We start from the raw sequence: 23,097 nt of genomic DNA, 5'->3' as shown, positions 1-23,097 counted from the left end.
ACAGACTAATCTATTTTTAAACTTTTAAGAGTGAAAAGGTCAGACAGAAAATGTCACTCAGGCATCACCATTATGAAGTGAATGTTTACATTTTTCTGTGCTTGCTTCAGAACTCTCTCCTCTTCATAAGAAATAAAATACTGCAAAGAATAGGTAAAGGCCCCCTGTTTCTCCCTCCCAGCCCCCAAGCACAGTGCCTACCACTCCCCACACATTTTGAACTTTTACTCAGTACCTATAAACCCATATACCATTACTTTAAGCTGCAGTTTTATATGAACAGAGACACATGGTACACAACCCACTGCAACTTGTTTTACTCAATAACGTATTTTTGAAATTGATCCCTATTGATGCATGTGGACATTGTCCATTCATTCTAACTGTAGGATATTCCATTATGCAAATAAATCAGCTTACCTATCCATGACATTCTAAAATGAAGAATGGTTAATTTCTACTCTTTCAGAACTAGAAACTGGGTTCGTCAACAACCATCCTTCCACATGCTGCCTGAAGACCTTGTGTTCACACTCCCACCAGAAATACAGATAAGCTCCTATTTTCCCACATGTGCTAATAGTTGGTGTCACCATAGTCATTTTTTGGTGTGATGTGGTATCTAAATACTTCATTTTTCATTTACCTGACAGTGGGGTTGACCCTGGGGCAGTCAGTCTTCTAAAATGGCCCTGATGACCCCCACCTCCAGCTGTTCATGCCCCTGTATGACTCCCTCCTGAGTGTGGGCTGGACCCAGTGACCTGCCTCAAATGAACAGATTACAACGAAAGTGACAGGATGTCATTCTGAGATTAGATTATAAAACACAGTGACCTCTGAACTGCTGGCACTCTGGCTCTTATCCAGTGCTTGCTCTGAAGTCAGCTGCCAGGCTGTGACCTGCCCTCTGGATAGGTCCATGGAGCAAGGAAATGAGGACGGCTCCACTCGTGAATCCTGCCACCAGCTACCAGAGTGAAGCACCTCCTTCCCCAGTTGCTGGGGAAGCCTTCAGATGAGACCACAGTCCTGATGACACCTGACTGTAGTTTGTGGGAGACCTTGAGCCAGGGGACCTTGATAAGCTGTCCCCAGATTCCAGAACCACAGGCCACAGAAAGTGCAAGATAATAACACACCTGTGGGACTTCCCTGGTGGTGCAGTGGTTAAGAATCCACCTGCCAATGCAGGGGACACAGGTTCGATTCCTGGTCCAGGAAGATCACACATGCTGCAGGGCAACTAAGCCCGTGCGCCACAACTACTGAGCCTGAGCCCTAGAGCCCGCGAGCTGCAACTACTGAGCCCGCGCGCTGCAAACACTACTAAAACCCATGCATTCTGGGGCCTGCATGCCGCAACAAGAGAAGCCACCACAATGAGAAGCCTGCACACTGCCACGAAGGGTAGCCCTCGCTCGACACAACTAGAAAAAGCCCGTACGCAGCAACAAAGACCCGGCGCAGCCAAAACAAAAAACAAAAACACCTGTGTTCCTTAAGCTGCTACGTTCTCGGATTACTTGCTACATAGCAACAGAAAAATATACACATGCTTATGGACCATTCCTAACTTTCGTACATTCCAAATATCTTCTTCGAATTATGACTTGTCTCTTTATGGTGACTTCTGTACTATAAAAGTGTGTGTTTTTTACTTTTTATTATAAAAATTACAAAAGTAATGAATATCCATGGTTCTTATAACTCAGATTCAATAAATACCAACGTTCTGCCATTCTTGTTTCAGACTACAGAAAATTTACATTTTAATTAATTGAATGTATCTGTCTTTCCCTTTGTGATCATCTTTTATGCATGCCTTAAGAAGCTCTTTCTACCTCAGCATCATAAAGATAGCCTCCTGTGTTTTTTTCTAAACAGTTGTTTTCTTTTTCAATTTAGATCTGTATTTGGAATTTGTTTTCATACTCAGTGTGAGATAGCTACTTACTTCTTGAAATATGAAAAAACATTTCCCCCAGTATCATTTATTGAATAAGCACTCCGTTCTCCTTAATAATGTATAACGCTACCTCTGTGACAGACCAAGCTCCCATACGTATTTGGATCTGTTTCTAGGGTACCTATTAGCGCTACTGCTGTATGGTCTTGCCTTAATAAGACTTTCTTGTGTGTCTTGTTACATACTAAGACAAGCTTCCTCTTGTTAATCTTCAAAATTGTTTTTGTTTTTCTTATACTTGTTCTTCATATGAATTTTAGGATTAGACTTTCAAGTTACATGAAAAAACTTTTTGCAGGACTTCCCTGGTGGTCCAGTGGTTAAGAATCCGCCTTTCACTGCAGGAGGCGCAGGTTCAATACCTGGTTGGGGAATTAAGATCCTGCATGCCGGCCTTCCCTGGTGGCACAGTCGTTAAGGATCTGCCTGCCAATGCAGGGGACATGGGTTTGAGCCCTGGTCCGGGAAGATCCCACATGCCACGGAGCAACTAAGCCCATGTGCCACAACTACTGAGCCTGTGCTCTAGAGTCCAAGAGCCACAACTACTGAGCCCACACGCCACAACTACTGAAGACCGCACGCCTAGAGCCCATGTTCTGCAACAAGAGAAGCCATTGCAATGAGAAGCCCACACACCGCAATGAAGAGTAGCCCTCGCTCACTGCAACTAAAGAAAGCCTGCACACAGCAACAAAGACCCAACGCAGCCAAAAATCAACAACAACAACAACAAAATCCTAATTGTTTCTAGTATAAGATAAAGCTACAGATTTTTATATATCAGCTTTGTATCTAATGATCTTGCTGAAATGTCTTATTAGTTAAAACAATTCCTGGGTTTCCTTACATTTTCTGTGTTAACAATTATATCACCTGCAAATGACGAGTTTTATGCCTTTCTATCCTTAAAATTTAACTTCTTTTCCTTGTTGAATTATGCTGGCCAGGACTTCCAAACAATTTTGAATAGAAGTGATGGTAACAGGCATCCATCTCCTGTTCCTCAACTTTAATGATTCTAATGTGCCATTAAATATGATGTGTGCTATTGAGTTTCGACAGAGACTTTATCAGAGAAACATCTCATCTTTTATGATTTTGCCTGCTCAAAGTTTTATCACGAACAGACATTAAAGTTTATCAAATGTTCTTTCTTGCCTCTATTGGAAATGATCCCATAAGTCTTCTCTTTTGATGATGATGATGAACAGATTTTTCCTAAAATTAACTGAATTAGCAGATCTCTGAAGTTAACACCTGCCATTCCTTGCATAAGTCCTGCTTGTACACAATGTTACTGTTGTTATACGGTGCAAAATTTAGTTTGTTACTATTTTTGTACCTGTTGTTTGTTACTGCCAATGGCCTATAACACTCCTTCCTTTTCCTGGCCTGTCAGTTTGTTACCAAGGTAACAAGTGTTATCAAGATTACCAAATGAGCTAAGGAGCCTCTTTTTTTATTCTCTGGAATAATTTGTTTAAAAAGTTCGGTAAAATCCCTCTGAGAAACCATTTGGGTCCAGTGTTTGTTTCTTTCTAATTATGATTCTTTTTTTTTTTTCTGCGGTACGCGGGCCTCTCACTGTTGTGGCCTCTCCCATTGCGGAGCACAGGCTCCGGACGCGCAGGCTCAGCGGCCATGGCTCACGGGCCCAGCCGCTCCGCGGCACGTGGGATCTTCCCGGACCGGGGCACGAACCCGTGTCCCCTGCATCGGCAGGCGGACTCTCAACCACTGCACCACCAGGGAAGCCCTATGATTCATTTTTTAATGGTTAAAGTTCTGTTCAGTTTTTCTCTTTTTTTCTTAGGTTAATTTGAATAATTCTTCTAGGATACTATCCATTCCATCTAAGTTTTCCAATTGTTTAGGAAAGGTAACTACTTATTTATTTTCAGGCTTTATTATATCTGCAATGATAATGTTTTCATTAAAACAAAACCTGAAATACCTATCTTGACAAAGATTTGTCTATTTCATAAGTCTTTTCAAAGATCAAGGTTTTGGTTTTACTGTTTGTTCGTTCATTTCTGCTCTTGCCTTTATAACTTCTTTCTTTCTACTTTCTTGGTTTACTCTACTGTTTTCGAATTTTTCACAGCTATAAGCTTACTTAATTTTCTACTGGTTTTTCTTTTCTATTATACGCATTTAAATAGATTATGTGTTATTTGTAGTCCTCTTTAGCTGCATACTACAAATTTTGATAGTATTTTCATTCAGTAAGTACTTCTAATTTCCATTGTGACTTCTTTGATCCATGAGTTACTTATAAATGTGTTTCTTTTTAGTTTCCAAACAATATGGTCTGTATATAAATTATTTGGAATCTGTCGCAATGCACTTTGCAGCATACAGACAGTCTTATTTTAGGTGTTCTTGAAAAGAATGTGTATCCTTTAATTACTGGGTGCAAGGTTCTATTTGTTAACTAAATCTAGTTAGCTACTAAATCTAGTTAGCAATTGTGTCATTCCAACTGTACACATTTTTACTAGTTTTTGGTCTGCTAGATCTATCAACTGAGAGAGGTGTGTCAAAATCCCAAACTGCTTACATGTCAATTTCTTCTACCTTAGGTAATTTTTACATTAATTAATTTGAAACTAAGCTATTAGAATTGCTATATATTTCTAGTGAATTGTGGTTTTCAGTATAGTTTGATTCCACCCTTATCCCTACTAGTATTTTTTGGCCTAAATAGTTTTTTGGTCTGGCATTAATGTAGCTCCATCAGCTTTGTTTTGGTTAATATTTACCTGATATGTATGTTTTTTCATCCTTTTAATCATTTTGAGCCCTTTTAAGTATAGCTCTTATAAATAAGATAGTTAGACTGTAAAAATTCAACCTGAGAGTCTGCTTTTAGCAGGTGAGTTTGTTTACTGCTCTGGTTGAAGCTCACTTTCCATTTTCAGCACCTCAGAATTTTCTTCTTGCTCTTCTGATTTTAGCTGTGCTTTTCATTATACTGTCTTCAGTATTTTTTGGAGTTTCTAACAGAATTTTTTTTTTTTTTTTTTTTTTACAGTTTAGACAACTGAGGTCTCAAGGTATAGTGATGCATTCCAAGTTACTGAGTCTAATTAGTATATCCTCCATTTACACATAGTTCTTCACCCTAAACTGATGATTCACAAAGTTTCTTATCACAAAAGAAGAACATTGGGAGGAATTAAAGGATAAAGTATCAATGTGTACATTTTTAGAAAGAAAAAAAACATTGTAAATGCCTGAATGGAAGGAATCCAAAATTATGGACAGCAGTGTGGAGACTTTGGTGCCCTGTGTGCCCGTGGGACACTGCCCAGCACCAACCGTCACAGCCTCTGTTGGCCTGGGCCAGGCCCCATTACCTGTCTCTTGCCCTCAAGGACGAAGAGCTCACTGATCTTCTTCTGCTTGTAGACATCGTTCTTCTCCAGCAGTTTTTTGTGCAGCCAGTCAGGGTGCTTGACACGTGGTACTGGGTTCTTCACCTACATAAAGGTGAGATCGATCACTTGTCTGATGCTGTTAGTCTGGGCCAGGCCCAGGTTTCTGTAGCTTTTAGGTCACACTGCGCCCTGTTTCCACCAGTTCTCAACCTCACCTGCTGCAGAGCCGCAGGGATTGTGATGATCTTCTGTATGGCACTCCCCAGTCGCTCGATGTAGTAGTCCCAGTCCAGAATCTGAGCGCGCAGGAAGCCAGCAACAAGCGGGGTGTGCGAGAGAAAAGCAGCAGCGGCGGCATGCTTCACGTGTCTTACTTAACCCTCTCAGAAATTCTAAGGTAAAAGGTCCCATTTCGCAGAGGAGGAAACTGAAGTGGAGAGTGTAAACGACTCTCCCGGGATCAGAGCTGGTAGGGGGCCAAGCCAGCACTGGAAGCCTGTGCCAGACCCCAAGCCTTGGTCCATCCAAGAGAACAGTTAAACGGGCCTCCCCAACATTTAGCTTCTCCAGTTTTGCCCTAAAATGTAACTATTTCCTCATTCATTACATAACAGAAAGGAGGAAATCAAGAGTGAAGTCTCCAGCCAAAAAGGAGACCTGAGTCAGGGATACTCTGCCCTGTCTAGTTTTCCTCCTAAACTTCTGAGAGTAGGAAAAAACCAGCACTCACTGTCCGAATATCAAAGTCTTGAAGGGAAGAACTCTTAAGCCATTTCCGGAGAAAGTGCTTCCTCACCGTGGGCTCTGCCTGGAAAATGGCGAGTGGAATGGCCCTGGGCAAGAAGAGACACAAAACTCAACAATGTGAAAACCTCCCTAAACCAGGTCATAGCACTTACCAAGTACACACATATTCTACATGGAAATAAGTTATTATGACCTACTTTGTAACCTATGTTTCTATTCACTGTAGTTATTTGTATAAACTACACCTGTATCTGATGTTTATCATACTTAATAACTAAAGAATACTTCATCATATTAAAATACCACGGTTTAATGTACAATCCCCTACCATTGGCCATCTGGTCTGTGTTTGGCCACTGTTAACAGAGCTATTTATACAAGCGTCCTTACATAAGTTATATACTCATGTGCATGTATGTAATTATTCATTGGGTAAAATATTAGAGAGCCACCTGCTCACCCGAAAACGAAGCCAGTTTTCACATCATTAGCAAAGCAATAGGGCAACTGTCACCACCCCTTTCTTTCATTGGAGGAAGTATTTGTTATTGTGAAATATCATGAAGAAACTTAGAACACAACAGACACCTGTGCACCCACCACCCAGTCCTATCAAACTGGCCCTGCCGTTTTTATTTCACGGATGAAAAAATAAAGATGACGATGAAGTCCCCAGTGCAGCTCTCCTGACCCTCCTCATATAGAAGTAAACACCATATTTTTCTTGGTGTTTATCAATCCCATGCATGCTTTATAGAACTATTTTGTGTACCCATAAAAAAATAAGAGTACTTTCTATGTGTGTAAACTTAAACAGGTGGAAGTACACTGCATGTGTCGCCCTGCAGTCTGCTTTTCTTGCTCTATCAGTGATGTAACACGTAGCTGTGATTCAATCATCCCAACTCGAAAAGCACAGCATCAGTCTCCTCGGGGGTGTGAGTGATCCGGAGTCCTGTCCTAAACCTGAAATGGACCTTGTGATGGGGCCCATCGTAGCAGACCCTCCAAGACATCCCCACTCCCCTATGCCTGACTGAGAGGGTGCTCTCAGTCTGGTCTCCCAAGAACCCAGATTCTCCGAGCTCCAGGTGGATGGGCTCACCATGCTCTCTCAGGGGTCCCACCAGGGCCCCAGAAAGCCTTCCTGTCATCTGATCTGCAGGGGGTCTGAGGCCTAGTTCCTCCCTTTTCTAAATCCAGACTATCCCTACACTGTTTGTTTAAATATTTATTTATTTTTGGCTGCATCAGGTCTTAGTTGCAGCACAGGGGATCTTTTCTTGCGGCGAGCAGGCTCTACAGCGCACGGGCTCAGTAGCTGCGGCATGCGGGCTTAGTTGCCCCACGGCATGTGGGATCTTAGTTCTTCGACCAGGGATCGAACCCACGTCCCCTGCACTGGAAGGCGGATTCTTAACCACTGCACCACCAGGGAAATCCCTCCCTGTACTGTTTAAGGAAGCTCATCTCTCTATGGAAGGACAGAGGTTCCACAACAGATGCAGGTTTTCAATGTGAGCATACGAGACCCTTAAGGAATTCCTTCCTTAACACTGGAAACCCTTACCTCTCTGTGACCGGAGACCCCTCAGGCTTCCGGGAGATGATGTAGCGGCAGCTCAGCCCTGCATCCTTCACCATCTGATCCCCCAGGAACTCAGCCAGGCGCCTGGCCGTGCTGATGGACGTAGACTTCTGCTCCCCATAATCTTCCAGCTTCCGAGACATGGAACGGTTCTCAGAGATCAGCTCGAACAGCTCGGAATCAGGCATGTTAGCTGCCTGGAGAAAGAGGCAGTGGGCAAAACGTCACGCAGAAGGAAGGGAGCACCACCGTGAGGCTACCCGAGACTTTCCTCCAAGTGAAAGTCTGCGTTTCTCCAGCCTGATGAGCTGAAGGCAGCAGTGTAATAGGGCTGTCTCACACCAGCACACAGCAACACTTACACCACACACAAAACCGTGCCTTTTATTAAAGTGTGCAGAAAAGTATCAAGAAACGCTTATTGAGCGATTAGCACAGAGACTGCAGAAAAAGAGAAAAGACAGAGAATTGATTTTTCTCCTAAAAGGAAAAGAAAGATGGGGAAAGGAGGAACCAGCAGGGAGAAGAGGCATAGGCCAGCCGGACAGCACCTGGACCAGCTGAGGAGCCAGCAGCTTCCTTCAGTGATGAGGAGTCCAGGGGGCCTATCTGAGGACAAACAGCTTACAATTCGTTCATTATCATGCTATTTGTTTCCTTCACAGAATTCTGTCACTGATTATAGAAGTTAAGGGGGGATTCTGAGAGGCCCTGGAACTAAGGAAGTAGTGGGAGCCCATCAGAATTATTAGCCTTGAGTTCACCTGTCACCTTGCTCACCAGGACCCTCTCTGACTGCAGGACCCTCAGAGCCAGGTGAGGACGGTGGCCTTACCTTGCTGTACAGCACGTCCAGCCAGTAATCGGCCACCTTGGCAACAGAGCCATACGCCTCCTCTAGGGTGCTGCCCTTAAGGAAGGCCTCGAATACTGAGGACTGGAAGATTTTAATCAGCTGCAGCTCCCCACGGCGTTTGACCTCGAAGCCCTTGAGCTCAGCCAGGGAACCATCCTCATTGAATACGGCATACCTAGAAACACAGGCAAGCACAGCAGAGAGGGAAAGCCTGGGATGCTGGCTGCTTCTCCTCGCCCTCGGCCTTCCTCCTGCTCTTACCCACCCCTCCAGCATCCATCAAGCAGCAAACATCTCTCCATCCTGAGGTTTATGCTTCTCCAAACTAAAAATGACTTCTCCAAACTAAAAATGACATCTGTAGAACCAGAATATAACAGGTGGAGAACAGAGTTGGTAGCATCAGTGTCGAGAACAGCTTTCCAAATTGAATCAAAAAGGCCAAAAAACTAGAACTGAGGTCTGTTCCCATCCTGGCTCCTGGTCCACTTCCTGGAGGAGTTGTTAAACCTAGTCTATCCATTTCCTTTCCTAAGCATAAAGTCTGTGGGATTCCTACCTCTTCTTCAGTTTCTTGCCTTCTTCCTTGGAGGCTGGAAGGATCATGGCAAGGTAGGGTCCGTCAACCTCAAAAAAGATGCTGTTCTCTGAGCGGGAGACATAGGTGAGCGAGGAAGGCTCAGCCAGCTCCTGGTACTGCTCATTGGTGAAGCCTTCCTGCACAGCAAGAATGAAGAGGGGCTCAGCCTCACTTGTGATCGTCCAAACCTGGAAACCACCAGCTGCCCTCCAAGGGGTGGACAGATCAGCCAAGAGCTGGGGCTCTTCCATACAATGGACACCACTTGGCAAGAGAAAGGGATCAAGTTCTGACACGTGTCCAACGTGGATAAAATGAAGTGCATCCTGCTTGGTCCAGAAAGTCACACGCATGTTTCCTTTCATAGGACACGCTGGAAAAGGCAAAACTAGCACACAAAGGACATGCTGGGGAGCCAGGCTTGGGTGTAAGGAGAAGGGCTGACAACAAAGGGGCAGCACCCAGGAACCTCTGGGGTAGTGGGCTATTCTGTGTTGCGCTGTGGTGGTGGACACACACCTCTATGTGTGAATCAAAACCCACAGAACCTCACCCTGTAAAAAGTGAATTTTACTGTAAGCAAATTAAAAAACATTCAACCAGGATCTAGGGTGACCCCAAGAGAGCCTGCAGACTGGGACAAACGAGCTTAACTTCATTATCGCTGCATGACAGAACCCTGCCAGAGGGCTGGCTTAAGAAACTCTGGCAAACCTTGTGTTGCCTGGGTGGTGTAAGACTAAAGATAAAACGCTCGACTGCAGCTGGTGAGCTTACTGCTCACAGACACATGGTTCTGAACCTATTTTACACAAATACTAGGGTTGAACAAATAAATAAATACATTAGGAAAACTAGAAACAGGAGAAAGAAGTTACTAATAAGGAAAAGAGAATAGATTGGAGCTGGATATATCAATAGACTCAGGTTATATATTTTTAAATATATATGCAGATAAAGAGAGAAATAAACGTACATTCATGCGTGCAGGGTTATTATACACACACACATTTCCTAGCCAATCTGCTGTGAGCAGCAGTGACACCTCAGACCCCATCTCGGTTTCTAACACCACTCTCCAATAAAAGGAAGCCAGGCTCCTTGGGGAAATGGCTGATTCCAGGGTGGGACAGGGGAAATACAAGATGAGGCTGGAGTGTCTTGTAGTCCCAGGAAGTAAGAAAGTACTCCAAAAAAAGCCAAACCCAAACCCCAGAATGGGGCATGTCTCAAGGACACGCGGGTGAATATGGAGGAGCCCCCAGCGGCCAAAGGGGAACAAGCTGAGTAACAAAACATGCCAGGACAGAACTGGGTTGTGGCCCAACAGAACAAACATGCGCAAACCCACACTGACCTAACAAATGACTCAATAAAGAGACAAGCAAGGGAGTAAGTGGGAGGGAAGGGTGGCAGCTCTTCCTTACAGAAGGTTCCGATGAATAATTTTCAAGGAATGAGGGAACTAGAGTCGCCTTGGGCAGAGTGATGCCTGCTGTAACCACTGCTGAGACCACTGCTAGCGCTAAAACCAGGGGGCGAAGGTTCCAAGCGAAACGGCACATCTGCAGAATCTCGAAAGTATCTCCTCCACTGTCTTTACTAATTACAGTGGTGGCTTTGCTATGTGGCCAGACTCTGCCACTCCTCCTGGGAGTGTGGACTCACTGGCTCACTCCAATAACGCGACACTGGGAAGCCAGCAGGCAGCGGGAGTGCAGGTCCCAACACCATGCCCTGACAGAATGCTAACACGGGGCATGTACTCTGGAGTGTTCCTCCAAAAACCCCAAATAACTTCAGTCTAATAACAAACAACAACAGACAAATTCAAATTAAGGCTCAGTTAGCAAAGCACCTGACCAGTATCGAAGTGTCCTGGTCATAACAGACCAGAGAGACCAAGGGGCTGCCAGGCTGGAGGGGACTAAGGAGACAGGACGCCCAAACGCAGTGCACAAAAAGTGGGGAATCCAAATACAGCTGTAGTTGAGTTACGGTGTGGTGCCAAGGTGACTTCTTAATTCTGACAATTACACTGCGGTTTATAAAAGATCTTACTTAACATTAAGGGAAGCAGGCTGAAGGATATACAGAAATTCTCTATTCTATTTTTGCATTTTTTCTGTAAGTCTGGGTATTACGCTGAAGGCGAATGTAGACTCAGGTAACTTTTGAGCATAGCGTTTTCTGGACAGATGCTCAGGCTAGAGAAAAACAATCTGAACGTTGGAGACAGGGAGGCCTGAAGTCAGGATGGGAGCATGTCAGTGACAGCCAGCCCAGCCCCCTTTCCCAAATCCCCGTCAGAGCAGTGGCACGAGGAAGCCAAGCCCAGACGGTAGCCCCCTACTGGAGACGCAGGCTCACCTTGACCATGATGTTTAACATAGCCCCAGGGTAGGAGATGGTCACCTTGGGCTTTTTCACACTGGTCGTCTTGATGACAAAGTTTTCCGGGAAGCTGTTGGGCAGGACACACCATATTCCATCTGTGTCCAGCTCTAAGGGCCTCCTTCAGGGAAACAGAGAAATGAGACCACATGGATGGTGGACATCGACGCCTACAGAGCAAGAACCCCCTTGTCAAGTCCTTACGGTGGACAAGGCTCCCCCGGTCGTGAACCCACAGAACGAAACACCTGCCCCTCTCCAGCTCTATCTTCATCAACCTGTCCCTTCTCTCCCCCAGCCATCCGGCCTCCCCACCAGGCCGCGGCCCACCCAGCCTCAGCAGCTGACCAGGTGCAGCACTCACCCAATCTGCTCAATCAGCTCCCGTGCCTGGGTGATAATGTTGGCCCCCGTGAAGCAGACGATGCCAGCCATCTCCATGGAGTACCAGCGGGCCCTGGGAGGGACAGTCACAGCAGAGGGGGTGGGAGGGGCTCCCTCTAGAGGGTCATTAGAGTTGGGGCTGGGAGGAGGGGACATCTGAAGCAGGGAAGAACTAAGGCTGAATTTAGCTCTGTGCTGAGGACACTCCTCTGTTCCTACTTCAAGGTGCAGGGCTCCGCTCAGGAAAGTTCTGGAAGGATGCCACATGCTGCCACTGCAACAGCTCACAACCTCAGCTCAGCAGGACTCTCAATACCAGCCAGATGGCCGTGTGTCCCTGAGTCCCCTCCCACTCTCCCCAGCACCGTCTCACGCCTCCTCCGTTTTCCCAAAGCCCACTCTCATCCCCTGACTTCTCAGGGAAAACACCAGCCCACCTGGCTCAGTGTTCACACCGGGTCTCAGAGGTGTCAAGCGACCTGAGGCCAGGCCCTCCTGCCCCAGGGAACTCTGCTCTGGTTCTAGCCCTGCTCTCAGCCCCTCCCTCTCTGCCATTAAAAAGCAGCAACAGAGAATCAAGGCCTCTCCCCCTCAGACCAGTCCCTGGCCCCATCACCACCTTTCCCCTTCTCCAGGCCACCATGCCGACCCTCCCAGTCTCCAACCACAGGGGCTAGGCCTCACCTTCGATCACCTGCTCTCCCGAGGCCCCCACCCACCTGGCTGTCGGTACAATGGACACAGGCCCCACCTTGCCTCATCTCCCTTTGGCCTCTGATCATGGGCACAGTCTCTATGGGGCTTTAGGACACCCGGCCCTGGCTTTCTCGACTTCTCAGAAGGCTTTATTTACACCCCTCACTGGTCGTATGCCAGAAACTACCACACCGCTGTCTGCAGCCCAGGATGCTCAGAAGAACACGCCCAGCAGTACTGACCCCGCTGATGCCCAGGACCCTCTGAGCCAGCGTGACCTCCACCCCTACCCAACCTGCTCTGCCACATTCCTTGAACTGGGGCCCTGCCTCTCCCCTCTCACTCGTGCCCATGGGCCCCACGCATCTCAGCTCCTCCCTTCGTCCACTAGCCCCACCGGCCCCACCAGGCACCCGGGCAGGAGCCTACCCCTTGCGCATGACGTAGCCGTAGAAGGAGTTGAGGATGCACTTGTGAGCCAGCTGCAGGGAGTCGTACAGGACCTCCATGTTCCTGCAGCGCTTTGCTTCCGCTGCCTCTCCCACCTCCACCGCCGCAGATAGCTTCTTTCTCCACACCTGAGACCCACACAAGGTGATCATCCCCCACTCTTACAGCTCACATTCTCTATGGCCAGTGGCCCAAGGTTTACTATGTTGCAAATCTCCAGTCTATAGGAAACTTGAAAAAAAGTAGAGTGAAGACCATATGCAAGAGGGGCCACTGTTGATATTCTGTGCCATATTTCCTTTATTCCATTCTCTCTCTCTCTCTCTCTCTCTCTCTCTCTCTCTCTCTCTCTCGGCACAAACAATGGGAAGATGTAGCTCTCATGACCAGAGCCCCCTAAATACCTAAGCATACAACTTCCAGGAACAAGCACACTCTCCCACAGAACCTCAATACTGCTATCACACCCGAGAAACTTAACACGGAAACGTCAACTTGTTCCTCACAGGGTCGGCACGCTTGGTTCTCACCAATCCAGAATCACCTTCAATCTAGAACTGCCCCATGTAAGACAGATATCCTGAAAGGAATGCTGAACACAAAGGAATATATTGATATTACATTTTTATTTCTTGTGAGACTATGGCCTAGGAGAAAATACTCTATGACAGCAACAACGCACTTGGACACCTCAGACGTGGGGCAACTTCAGCCTCCTGGGACAGAACCCAGAACCCGGCAGCTACCTGGAGAAGGGGATGAAATCCACGCCTGAAGACCAGTGACAGAGGCAGGGGTTTCGCTCCACTAGAGACCCAGGGGCTCCCAGTCCAAGTCCTGTTATTCCATTTACTCTCTTATTAATAGACTGGACAAGCTGAGTGACAGGGTCTCTCAAACTACGTAACTCACAAACCACTGACTGAAAGCAAAGTGCACGTCATTAGAGGCAACATCTTAGAATAACAATTTACCCCTTAGCCAATACTTATGAACACACAACTGTTTACCAGACACTAGACCAAGCGGTGGAAGATGGACACCGCAACACTAACCAGGACCGTGTGCTACTGTAATTGGTTGCAAAGGAAATGTTCTCATCACTGTGGTGGTGGTTACACAGCTGTATGCGTTTGTCAAAATCCATAGAACTGCCCACCTGAAAGGGTCAGATTTATCCCACGTCAATGTTACCTCAATAAAGTAGACACAGCCACTAGGGACGGTGACAGACATGGACGCTCGGGGGCGTATGAACTCACTTCCTGCCCGAGCAGCATTTCTTTCCGTTTGCTAGGCTACATGCTGTCACAGTGGTCAAACACCGGACATTCTCCTTGCATCTCAGAACATTTCACCTTTACTCCCCCAGCTGATACCTTTTCAGTACCTAGAAGAATGTCGGGCACATAACAGGCACTCCGTAAACGTGCTGAGCGAATGAAAGGCTTCCCAGGATTTGTATCACACGGGAAGACATCAGGCTGTTAGTGCTGAGGGGGTGGGGAGGGGGCACGCAGGACTCCAGGAGCGCCCAGTGCCAGCCGGGGTCGGGGTGGGAGGCTCGACACGGTGACACCTGGCCCTCGTGTCAACACAGGCTGTACCTCCCGGGACGCTGAGCCTCAAGGAGGCCGACAGGCAGCTCAGCTCCCCCAGCTCAGCCCCAGCAGCTGTGAGGCTGGCGTTTGGCAGCTTAGCTCCCCCTGCTCCATCGAAATGAAGCGAGTCTCAGCTAACAGGAAGTGTGGGGGGCCGGCAACACCGCACTGCCAAGCTTCCGCGATGCGAATGGCCGTCCTGAGGTACCCTAGGACAAGAAGCCAGGCCCATCTGTGTCTTATTAACTAGGGAAACAAGAGCTACTCAGGAGGTCCCTAGTAAGAGCAACTGATAAAGAAATGCAAAGAAGGTCATAAATATTTCAGCAAATTCCCCGTCCAATGTGAGAAGAAATTCTTTTAAAGGTCTGGTATTTAAAGAACAAAAAAAATTAAGAAATTTATTGAGTGCCTACTATGTGCCAGGTAATATGTTAGACTCTAAAGAACAAGACAGTCACTACACTTTCGGCACTCTGAGGAGGCAGACAGATGAACAAGTAACTCAATAGTTTAATTAAAATAAAGTGAGAAGGTATGGTGGTTCCTCAAAAGATTAAAAATACAATTACCGGGACTTCCCTGGTGGTCCAGTGGTTAAGACTCCGCACTCCAAACGCAGGGGGCCCAGGTTCGATCCCTGGTCAGGGAACTAGATCCCACACGCATGCCGCAACTAAGGAGCCAGCGGGCCTCAATTAAGACCCAGCACAACCAAATAAATTAATTAAAAATTTAGAAGTAGGGCTTCCCTGGTGGTGCAGTAGTTGAGAATCTGCCTGCCAATGCAAGGGACACGGGTTTGAGCCCTGGTCTGGGAAGATCCCACATGCCACGGAGCAACTGGGCCCGTGAGCCACAACTACTGAGCCTGCGCGTCTGGAGCCTGTGCTCCGCAACGATAGAGGCCGCGATAGTGAGAGGGCCATGCACCGCGATGAAGAGTGGCCCCCGCTCGCCACAACTAGAGAAAGCCCTCACACAGAAACGAAGACCCAACACAGCCAAAAATAATAAATTAATTAATTTAAAAAAGAAAAAAGAGTTCTGAAGCTCTTATTGAATATTTTTTAAAAAATTTTAAAGTAAAATAAAATTTTTCTCCTTTAAGAAAAAAAATACAATTACCATACGATTCAGCAATTCCACTTCCGGATATATACCCAAAAGAACTGCAAGCAGGATCTCAAAGAGATGCCTGTACACCATGGGTGAATAATTCACAGCAGAAATATTCACAATACCCAAAACATGGAAGCAACCCAACTGTCCACCGATGGACGACTGGATAAACAAAATGTGTTATGTCCATACAATGGAATATTATTCAGCCTTAAAAAGGAAATTCTGACATAAGCTACAACATGAATGAACCCTGACAACATTAGGCTAAGAGAAATAACCTAGTCACAGAAGGACAAATCCTGTGGGACTCCACTTATATGAGGTCCCTAGAGTGACCAAAGTCCACAGAAGGTACAGAATGGAGGGTTATTGTTAAGGTAGAACAGAGTTTCATTTTTGCAAGATGAAGAGTTCTGGAGAGGGATGGTGGTGATACCTGCACAACAATGTGCATTTGCTTAATGCCACTGAACTGTACACTTAAAAATGTTAGATTTCATGTTGTGTATATTTTATCATAATAAAAAGCCAAAAAAGTTAAAAATGATAATAAAGCACAATGATGACAGTCTATCAAGGCAGGGTGGGATGTGAAGACTCACTGAGTCTAGCAGTGAAGGAAGGTCTCTCAGAAAAAAATGATTTGCTTAAATAGAACACAATTATTTGTTGATATTACAACTGAGGTATTGCTATGTATTTCTATGTATTTCCCTTAATCCTAATCCTAATCCTGGATCAAACATGTCAGTAAAAACACCCCCCTCACTCCTCCTGGTCAGAGGTTGGCAAAGTAAAGGGCCACATGGTGTGTACTGTACACATGCAGGCCTCAGTTTCTGCTGCGGGCAAATGCAGCTCAGTTCCAATAAAACTTTATTTATAAAAATGACTGGCCCAGCCATAGTTTGCTGACCCACTGCTCTAGACAATTACTTTAAAAGCAATCATTCAGAATAGTTGCGAGGCCCCAGGCCCTTAATTCTTCAAAGTTAAGAACAACTGCACATTTATTGTCTGAATGCAGGTACCAGCCCAGAGGTGGGGAGTAACACATCCAGACAGCGCCAAGCAAGGATTTTCACCTCAGAAACTAGACTCTGTTCCGACCTCACAAAGGTCAGCCTCACCTTGTGGAGACCTTTGAACTCGTAGCGCCTGTCCCGAAAGGCACGCACTGTGTCCACATAGAAGGAGTTCTCCCGCTGGCAGATGGTGGTAAGACGTTCTTCCACCTTGGTCACGTGGATTTTCTTGTATGCCTTCCGGCAGTAATCTGAGGCACAATTGAGAGTAGGGGGCACGTGAGACTCCACACAGCAGACAGGCCTCCTGGACACAGCCAAGAAAGCTAGGCAATGGATGCCAACAAACGTGGCTTTTTAGGTTAATGCGAAGGAGCAGAAAACTCAGAAAGACGTGCTAGCGAAGCATATCAAAGCAGCGGCAGCCCCGTATGAACGGACCAAACACATGAAGACCACAGGGAGGGTTTGGTAGCTGAACACGCACCGAAGGATAAATGACAAAAAGAAGCCTATAGGAAGAACTAGTTCCCAGTGGTCTCATCTAGTTCAACAACTGGTTCGACTGACCTCAAGGGGTGACACACCAGCACAGCCCAACGAAGACTCAAGTCAGAGAAAACGCAGTCTGTGGAGATGCGCGCTGTCCCAACTGCTCACCTGCCAGCCTCCGCTTCTCGTATTTAGCCTGCTCCTCGCGGGACAGCTCGTGAAAGGCCCGGGCTGGGCCCTCTGGGGTCAAGGGAGGGAACTTCTCTGACTCCAGCTGGTGCTGGATCCGATGATACTCGCTGCGACTGGCTGGCACTGGGAGGGGTGATGGGAAGAGAGTGTGTGATAGAGACCCAGCCCCTGCTGGGCTCCCTGCTGAGCAGCACCACCCAGGGCGGACACTCACTGAACTCGCCCCTCCACTGCCAGGCCATCTTCCTCTGGCAGTTTGCTCCAGGCTTGTTGAAGTCACAGGCAGCACAGGTGGCCTCATCCACCATGGCAGAGGGCTGTGAGGGGACAGGAAGGGAGCAATTAGGGTTTGGGCAAAAGAGCTTGATTCTGATGTGAGAATCTCTCTCACCTGCAGGCGGTTCGTCAAGATGATGTTGGGGTACATGGCCCCCACGTCCAGGTGGTAGATAAGGGGACACTCAATTCGGTTAGGAACATCTTTCAGGGAGATGAGCTTGGCCTTAATCTGATCACACACCTACAGAGAAAGGGGAAAGAAGTGGAGGCTGGCGACCAAGACGAAAACTTGGAGACTGTACAGAGTGACAGAGAAAGCACCATGGGTTGCAGACGGACGACAGATGACAGGCACCAACACCAGGCCCTGGATGTGCAGGGGACTTGCAAGAAAAGACAGGACAGCATCACGGGAAGCAGCAGCCTCCACCCCAAAGAACTCTGGGGTTCGGGAGAAAAGTGCAGAGTCTGTGGCCTCACATGGCACGGCCCATCTGCTAGCAAGTAGGGGACCCAGCTAGATTATCAAGAGCCACACTTCCTGGGTGCCCCGAGTGCCCCCATGGTGCAGGTGTGTGACACAACACCAACATCCCAGCAATCCCTCATCTGATGGATGAGAAGTTTCAAGAGGTGAGTATGGGCTCAAGAACGGGCCCTCTTAGACCAAACACCTGCTCTGAACTGTGATGCTAGACTGTTTCCAGCATTACTTTATAAACCAATGAATCAGATTCTGTTTCCAGCCAAGGCTATTAGCTTAAAAACCCTCCTAATGCCAAACACCTAGAAATCCTAAATGAAATGTGAAAAATATCCCTGTAAATGCAGTTCTGAGCTTCTAAGTCATCCCCAGAGAACAAAAGTGATGAGCAGACTCAAAACCAGAGCAGTGAGTTGACTCAATGGGTGCCTGGCAGGGCCGGGCCCTGTGTTGGGGTCCCCAAGACCATCCCCAGGTTTGGTGACTCACAGGGAAAAGACACAGAGCTCAATCAGCAAAGGAAAAAGGCGCTTGGGGAGAGCCCAGGCTCAAGCTTGGATGAGCTGAATTCTTCCAGCATCAAGCCATGACAACACATGAGAAGCGCTGTCTCCCAGAGAAGCTCGTGGAGACCCACTGCCCAGGGTTCTTACTGGGGGCCGTTCACATAGGCAGCTCTGCCTGCATGGACCAAAACCCGGAATCCCAGAAGGAAAGCAGGTGCTCACACAGACCACCTTGTTTGCACAAGCAACTGAGCTTCCGTGCGGCCTTCCTATCAGAGGGAAGCGAGAAACCTGCTGGAACCCGAGTTCCCAGACGCCAAGGGCAGCAGAGCAGCAGGCCTTTCCGAGGTCAGCGGCCTCAGGCCTGTGCTGTGAACTCTTTCCTTCACACTTCTCATGCCTCCTCAGGGAGGGGCAGGCTACACACAACAGGGAGACAAAACACAGAGCCCCAAATAAAGGCAGGACTCTCAAAGGCCACCTCCATAAAAGAATAAACTAGAACAAGTCTGCTCACCAAAACCATGTGCATTGTGGGCTCTGGGCAAAGAAAGCATCTTCCCTGAGCATCTGTCATCACGGGTGCTAAGAGGTCTGTGATTTGCATTAAACTCTCCACTAAGACTGAGACCCTCCAGCCAAGGAACCAGATAAGAAGGGACATCAGGCCTGTGTCACTTTTGTGGAACCAGGAAGAAACTGTAAAATTACCTGACAGTCCTCCTACTGAAGAGGAATTCACATTCCAAAACTGCTGAGCATGGGGAAAAAACACCCACCGTGACTGAGAGAAGACACAGTGGGAGGAGACCCCTGAGAACGTCAGAGAAGTAACCTCCTGGAGTAAACATGCTAAAATGAGGCTAATTAAAGACAATAAAGACCAAAAATCTAAAACACAGGAAGAGAAACAACAAAGACCTACTGTATAGCACAGGGAATTATATTCAATATCCTGTAATAACCTATAATTGGAAAGAATATGAAAAAAAAATATATATATATATAGGGAATTCCCTGGCAGTCCAGTGGTTAGGACTCTGCACCTCTACTGCAGGGGCATGGGTTCAATCCCTGGTTGGGGAACTAAGATCCTGCAAGCCACGCGGCACAGGCAAAAAAAAAAAAAAAAAGAATATATGCATATGTATGTACATACGTATGCGTATGTGTGTATATATATATATATATATATATAAAAAACTGAATCACACTGCTGTACACCTGAAACATAAATCACTATACTTCAAAAAAAAATTAAAATTAGAAAATAAATAAAACAGCAAGAGAAAAAGTCCACTTTAAAGAAATAAAGCACATTTGAAAAAGAACCAATAGAGCTTCTAGAAATAAAAATATTGTCCTAAAAAACAAAAAGTCACTGAAACTATAAAAGGCTAAACAGGCTCTGATAGCCGCGTATTTTTGTTTTATTTTTATTCACTCCCCAAATGTAACACCTAGTTAAACCAGAACATTAGGTATGTACTTATTCGATCCAAAATGTATATGCAGCACTAAAATTTGAGAACTACTGTATTTAGGAGTTATCTAACACTCATTAGATAACTTAATTGAATACACTGGCATTCTTAGACAAGCTGGCTAAAAAAAAAACCTTTAGATCTGGGGTTGGCAAACCTCTGTGAAGGGCCAGATAATAAATACTTCAGGTTTTGTGGCCACAATCTATCACATATTTTTTTACAACATTTAAAAAATATGAAAACCATTCTTAGCTTGCTGACTGTACAAAAACAGGCCTTATGGGCTATAGTTCGCCAATCTCTAGACATTCAAGTATAAACTGGAAAACATCTAAATTATGCAAAAATTAACCAGAAGAAAAACATCAATCAGAAGGGTAGCCATATTTTATGAAATACATTAACTTTGGTAAAGTCACATTAGAAAATCACTTGAATGCAAAATTGCCCTTAGTATTAAAAAATTCCTTAAAACCCTCCAAAGAAGTCAAACTCAAGCTAGTAAGGAAAAAATGACTAAAAGGAACATCTATCAAGTAGAACAGGAAATACCAGAAACGTAATACTTATTGTTTCTAACTGAATCTCAGGCAAATGAGCCATTTGGAGAACAATCCCCCATCCATCTCTGTGCTAAGGCAAGATCTGAAATGCTACTCTGGAGGGAAGATGAAGGCGACCCAAATAAGGGGCGGAAGGCTGGGATGACAGGGGATGACACCTGGACAGGCCAGACGTCGCTGTGAGCCCCCAGCTGACACCTCCCACCAGCTGTCATCATACCACTGCCTGGATGATCACTCAGGAACAAAAAGGTGAACCTGCTGCCCTTCCCCTAAAGACCCTGGGCCACCCTATAGAGAAGTTTCAGGGACTTTGGAGACAGCTACTAAGACATACTACCTGTCACCTAGAAAGAGTTCACATCCAGATTCGCTAAGGTGTCTGGAGTCCCTCCAGTTAGCATACCTTAAGCCTCACTCCTCACTCATTTCATTGGTTCTTGGACGTGAAAGTAGTATCTTTTGGGAACTCCCTGGTGGTCCAGTGGTTAGGACCCAGTGCTCTCACTGCCAGGGGCCTGGGTTTGACCCCTGGTCGTCTGGGAACTAAGATCCCACCTACTGCGCCCACACCCACACCAACCCCTCAAAAAAGAAAGTAGTAACTTTGTTCCTTTCAAGTTGTTCTTTAACTCCTATTTGTTATTCAACCTAGACTCCCTTCTCAGGTTGGTTCACAGAGAGTTCCCAAAGTACATGATAGCTGCAGCTGACAAGAGCTGCACAGTACTTCATAGTTTGCAGAGCATGTGCACACGTTCTTGTTTGAATTTTGCCTGGTGAATCTGTTATAAGGCGTTTCTTGAAATCAATCCTAGAAATGGTAAGAACTGCAAAGTACTAAAGTAGCTGAATATGTTAAAGTGTTGAGCAGGACCTGACAGAGACCCAAGATGTGCAGCATCCAAAGGAACAGGACAGCGAAGTGGGAGGCGCCTGGGGCCTCCAGTCATGTGACACGCTTTGCATATGGCATTTTCTAACCATTATGTGATGGACTTTACAGTCACTATATTCTGCCCTGTAATTTGTAGGAACTCCTACCATCATTTTTTAAAGTCTCTTGACAATAAAAAGTTAAAATCCTCCAATGGCTCCTCATTGCCTACAAAATACAGTTCAGGTAAACTGGCACGAAACCCTTCACTTGCCTTCCTCTCTCCCACATCACACCACTTTGTCCCGAAAGCCTTCGCCATCTCTGTGAAATTCTCCCACCTCACCAAATCGAGTCACTCACTGCGAGCACCACGCTCTCCTGTCCTAACTAGACCAGACCAGGCCCCGTGTCCTCTGTCTCGGCGCCCAAGTGCCACCACACAATAGGTGCACAATAAACATGCCGATGAAAGAAGCCAATGTGCAAGGCGAGACGTGTAAGCGGACTGTCCCCCCTCCAGCCCCCCGTGCGTCACCTCTTGGAAGTTGGTGACCTGCTCCATGGGCACCTTCTCCTCTTCCTCGATGGCGTGACGCATGGTCTTCTCCACCCGCTGCAGCAGGAAGTCAAAGGCAGCAGGATTCTAACACAAACAACCAAGAGAGGACATGAGTAAGAGAGGAAAATGCCCTCGCACCAAGTAACCTGCCTCAGGTGGGACGCTACAAAGAGAATGCTCCAGAAGGAGCCGAGTGGAGCCGAGTGCTCGCCCTACAGCACCCTAAAGGGCAGGCCAGACAAAGGACGGCTGGCAAGGGGCCCAAGGGGCAAGGGCTTTATTTCAGCCCTTGTGGGCTGGGTCCTTCCTGGGTCCGCCCACAGCACTGGCGGGAAGAGGCCCAGCTTCAGGAGCCTCAGGAGGGGCGCACCATCCGGAACCGGCAGGGGATATCGCTGCGGAACACGCCCGACTCCAGGGCTTCCACGTGGCCACCCACGTAGGTCTCGGCATCCAGCACGTGGCCATCATCTGTCAGCTTGCTGAACTCTGGCTCCTGCTTGTTGGGGAAGACGATGTTGGCGTGGAAGGCCTGTACCATCAGCAAGGCCTCACACAGCGTCCCGGAGCCCTTCCGCAGCACCTACGGGGGAAACGCCAGGCTTTAAGCCAAACACCAAACTCCAACGGCTGCGTCCGCATCAGCTGCCTGGGACCACCCCTGGCAGGCAGCGGGCCAGGAGAGGCACTGACCTCATCGGGTTCCATGGGGATAATGGTGCACAGGGCGAATATAAAGGGGTGGACGTACTTCATGTACAGGTAGTATGTGGCCACTGCGTCTGACACCGAGTAGGTGGCCAGCGTCTAAGGAGAGAATATCAGAGAGTAAGGTCAATGAGGCGCCCAGCAGGCCA

At 47.0% G+C, this 23,097-nt stretch overlaps 1 protein-coding gene and 1 non-coding gene across 6 annotated transcripts in view; one reads left to right on the top strand and one right to left on the bottom strand.

The window, feature by feature from the left end:
* POLE (DNA polymerase epsilon, catalytic subunit) overlaps window positions 1–23,097 on the bottom strand; it is a 56,360-nt gene that overhangs the window by 19,615 nt on the left and 13,648 nt on the right. For all 5 annotated transcript variants that reach the window (XM_033836656.2, XM_073790847.1, XM_033836659.2 and 2 more), the window contains 16 exons: window positions 22,934–23,047; window positions 22,611–22,823; window positions 22,217–22,324; window positions 17,874–18,002; window positions 17,697–17,799; window positions 17,459–17,605; window positions 16,904–17,049; window positions 13,027–13,175; window positions 11,882–11,974; window positions 11,494–11,638; window positions 9,103–9,260; window positions 8,523–8,718; window positions 7,670–7,884; window positions 6,083–6,185; window positions 5,568–5,648; window positions 5,332–5,454 (listed from right to left, as the gene is read on the bottom strand). In XM_033836656.2, the coding sequence (XP_033692547.1) occupies window positions 5,332–5,454; window positions 5,568–5,648; window positions 6,083–6,185; window positions 7,670–7,884; window positions 8,523–8,718; window positions 9,103–9,260; window positions 11,494–11,638; window positions 11,882–11,974; window positions 13,027–13,175; window positions 16,904–17,049; window positions 17,459–17,605; window positions 17,697–17,799; window positions 17,874–18,002; window positions 22,217–22,324; window positions 22,611–22,823; window positions 22,934–23,047 (2,223 nt within the window). The remainder of the gene's footprint in view (window positions 1–5,331; window positions 5,455–5,567; window positions 5,649–6,082; window positions 6,186–7,669; window positions 7,885–8,522; window positions 8,719–9,102; window positions 9,261–11,493; window positions 11,639–11,881; window positions 11,975–13,026; window positions 13,176–16,903; window positions 17,050–17,458; window positions 17,606–17,696; window positions 17,800–17,873; window positions 18,003–22,216; window positions 22,325–22,610; window positions 22,824–22,933; window positions 23,048–23,097) is intronic.
* Window positions 15,228–15,300, top strand: TRNAW-CCA (transfer RNA tryptophan (anticodon CCA)). The gene has a single exon. It is a non-coding gene; the product is annotated as a tRNA-Trp (tRNA).

The sequence above is a fragment of the Tursiops truncatus genome, chromosome 13, assembly GCF_011762595.2.
Source record: "Tursiops truncatus isolate mTurTru1 chromosome 13, mTurTru1.mat.Y, whole genome shotgun sequence".
Taxonomy (NCBI): domain Eukaryota; kingdom Metazoa; phylum Chordata; class Mammalia; order Artiodactyla; family Delphinidae; genus Tursiops; species Tursiops truncatus.
This window is presented reverse-complemented; position numbering and strand designations above follow the sequence as displayed.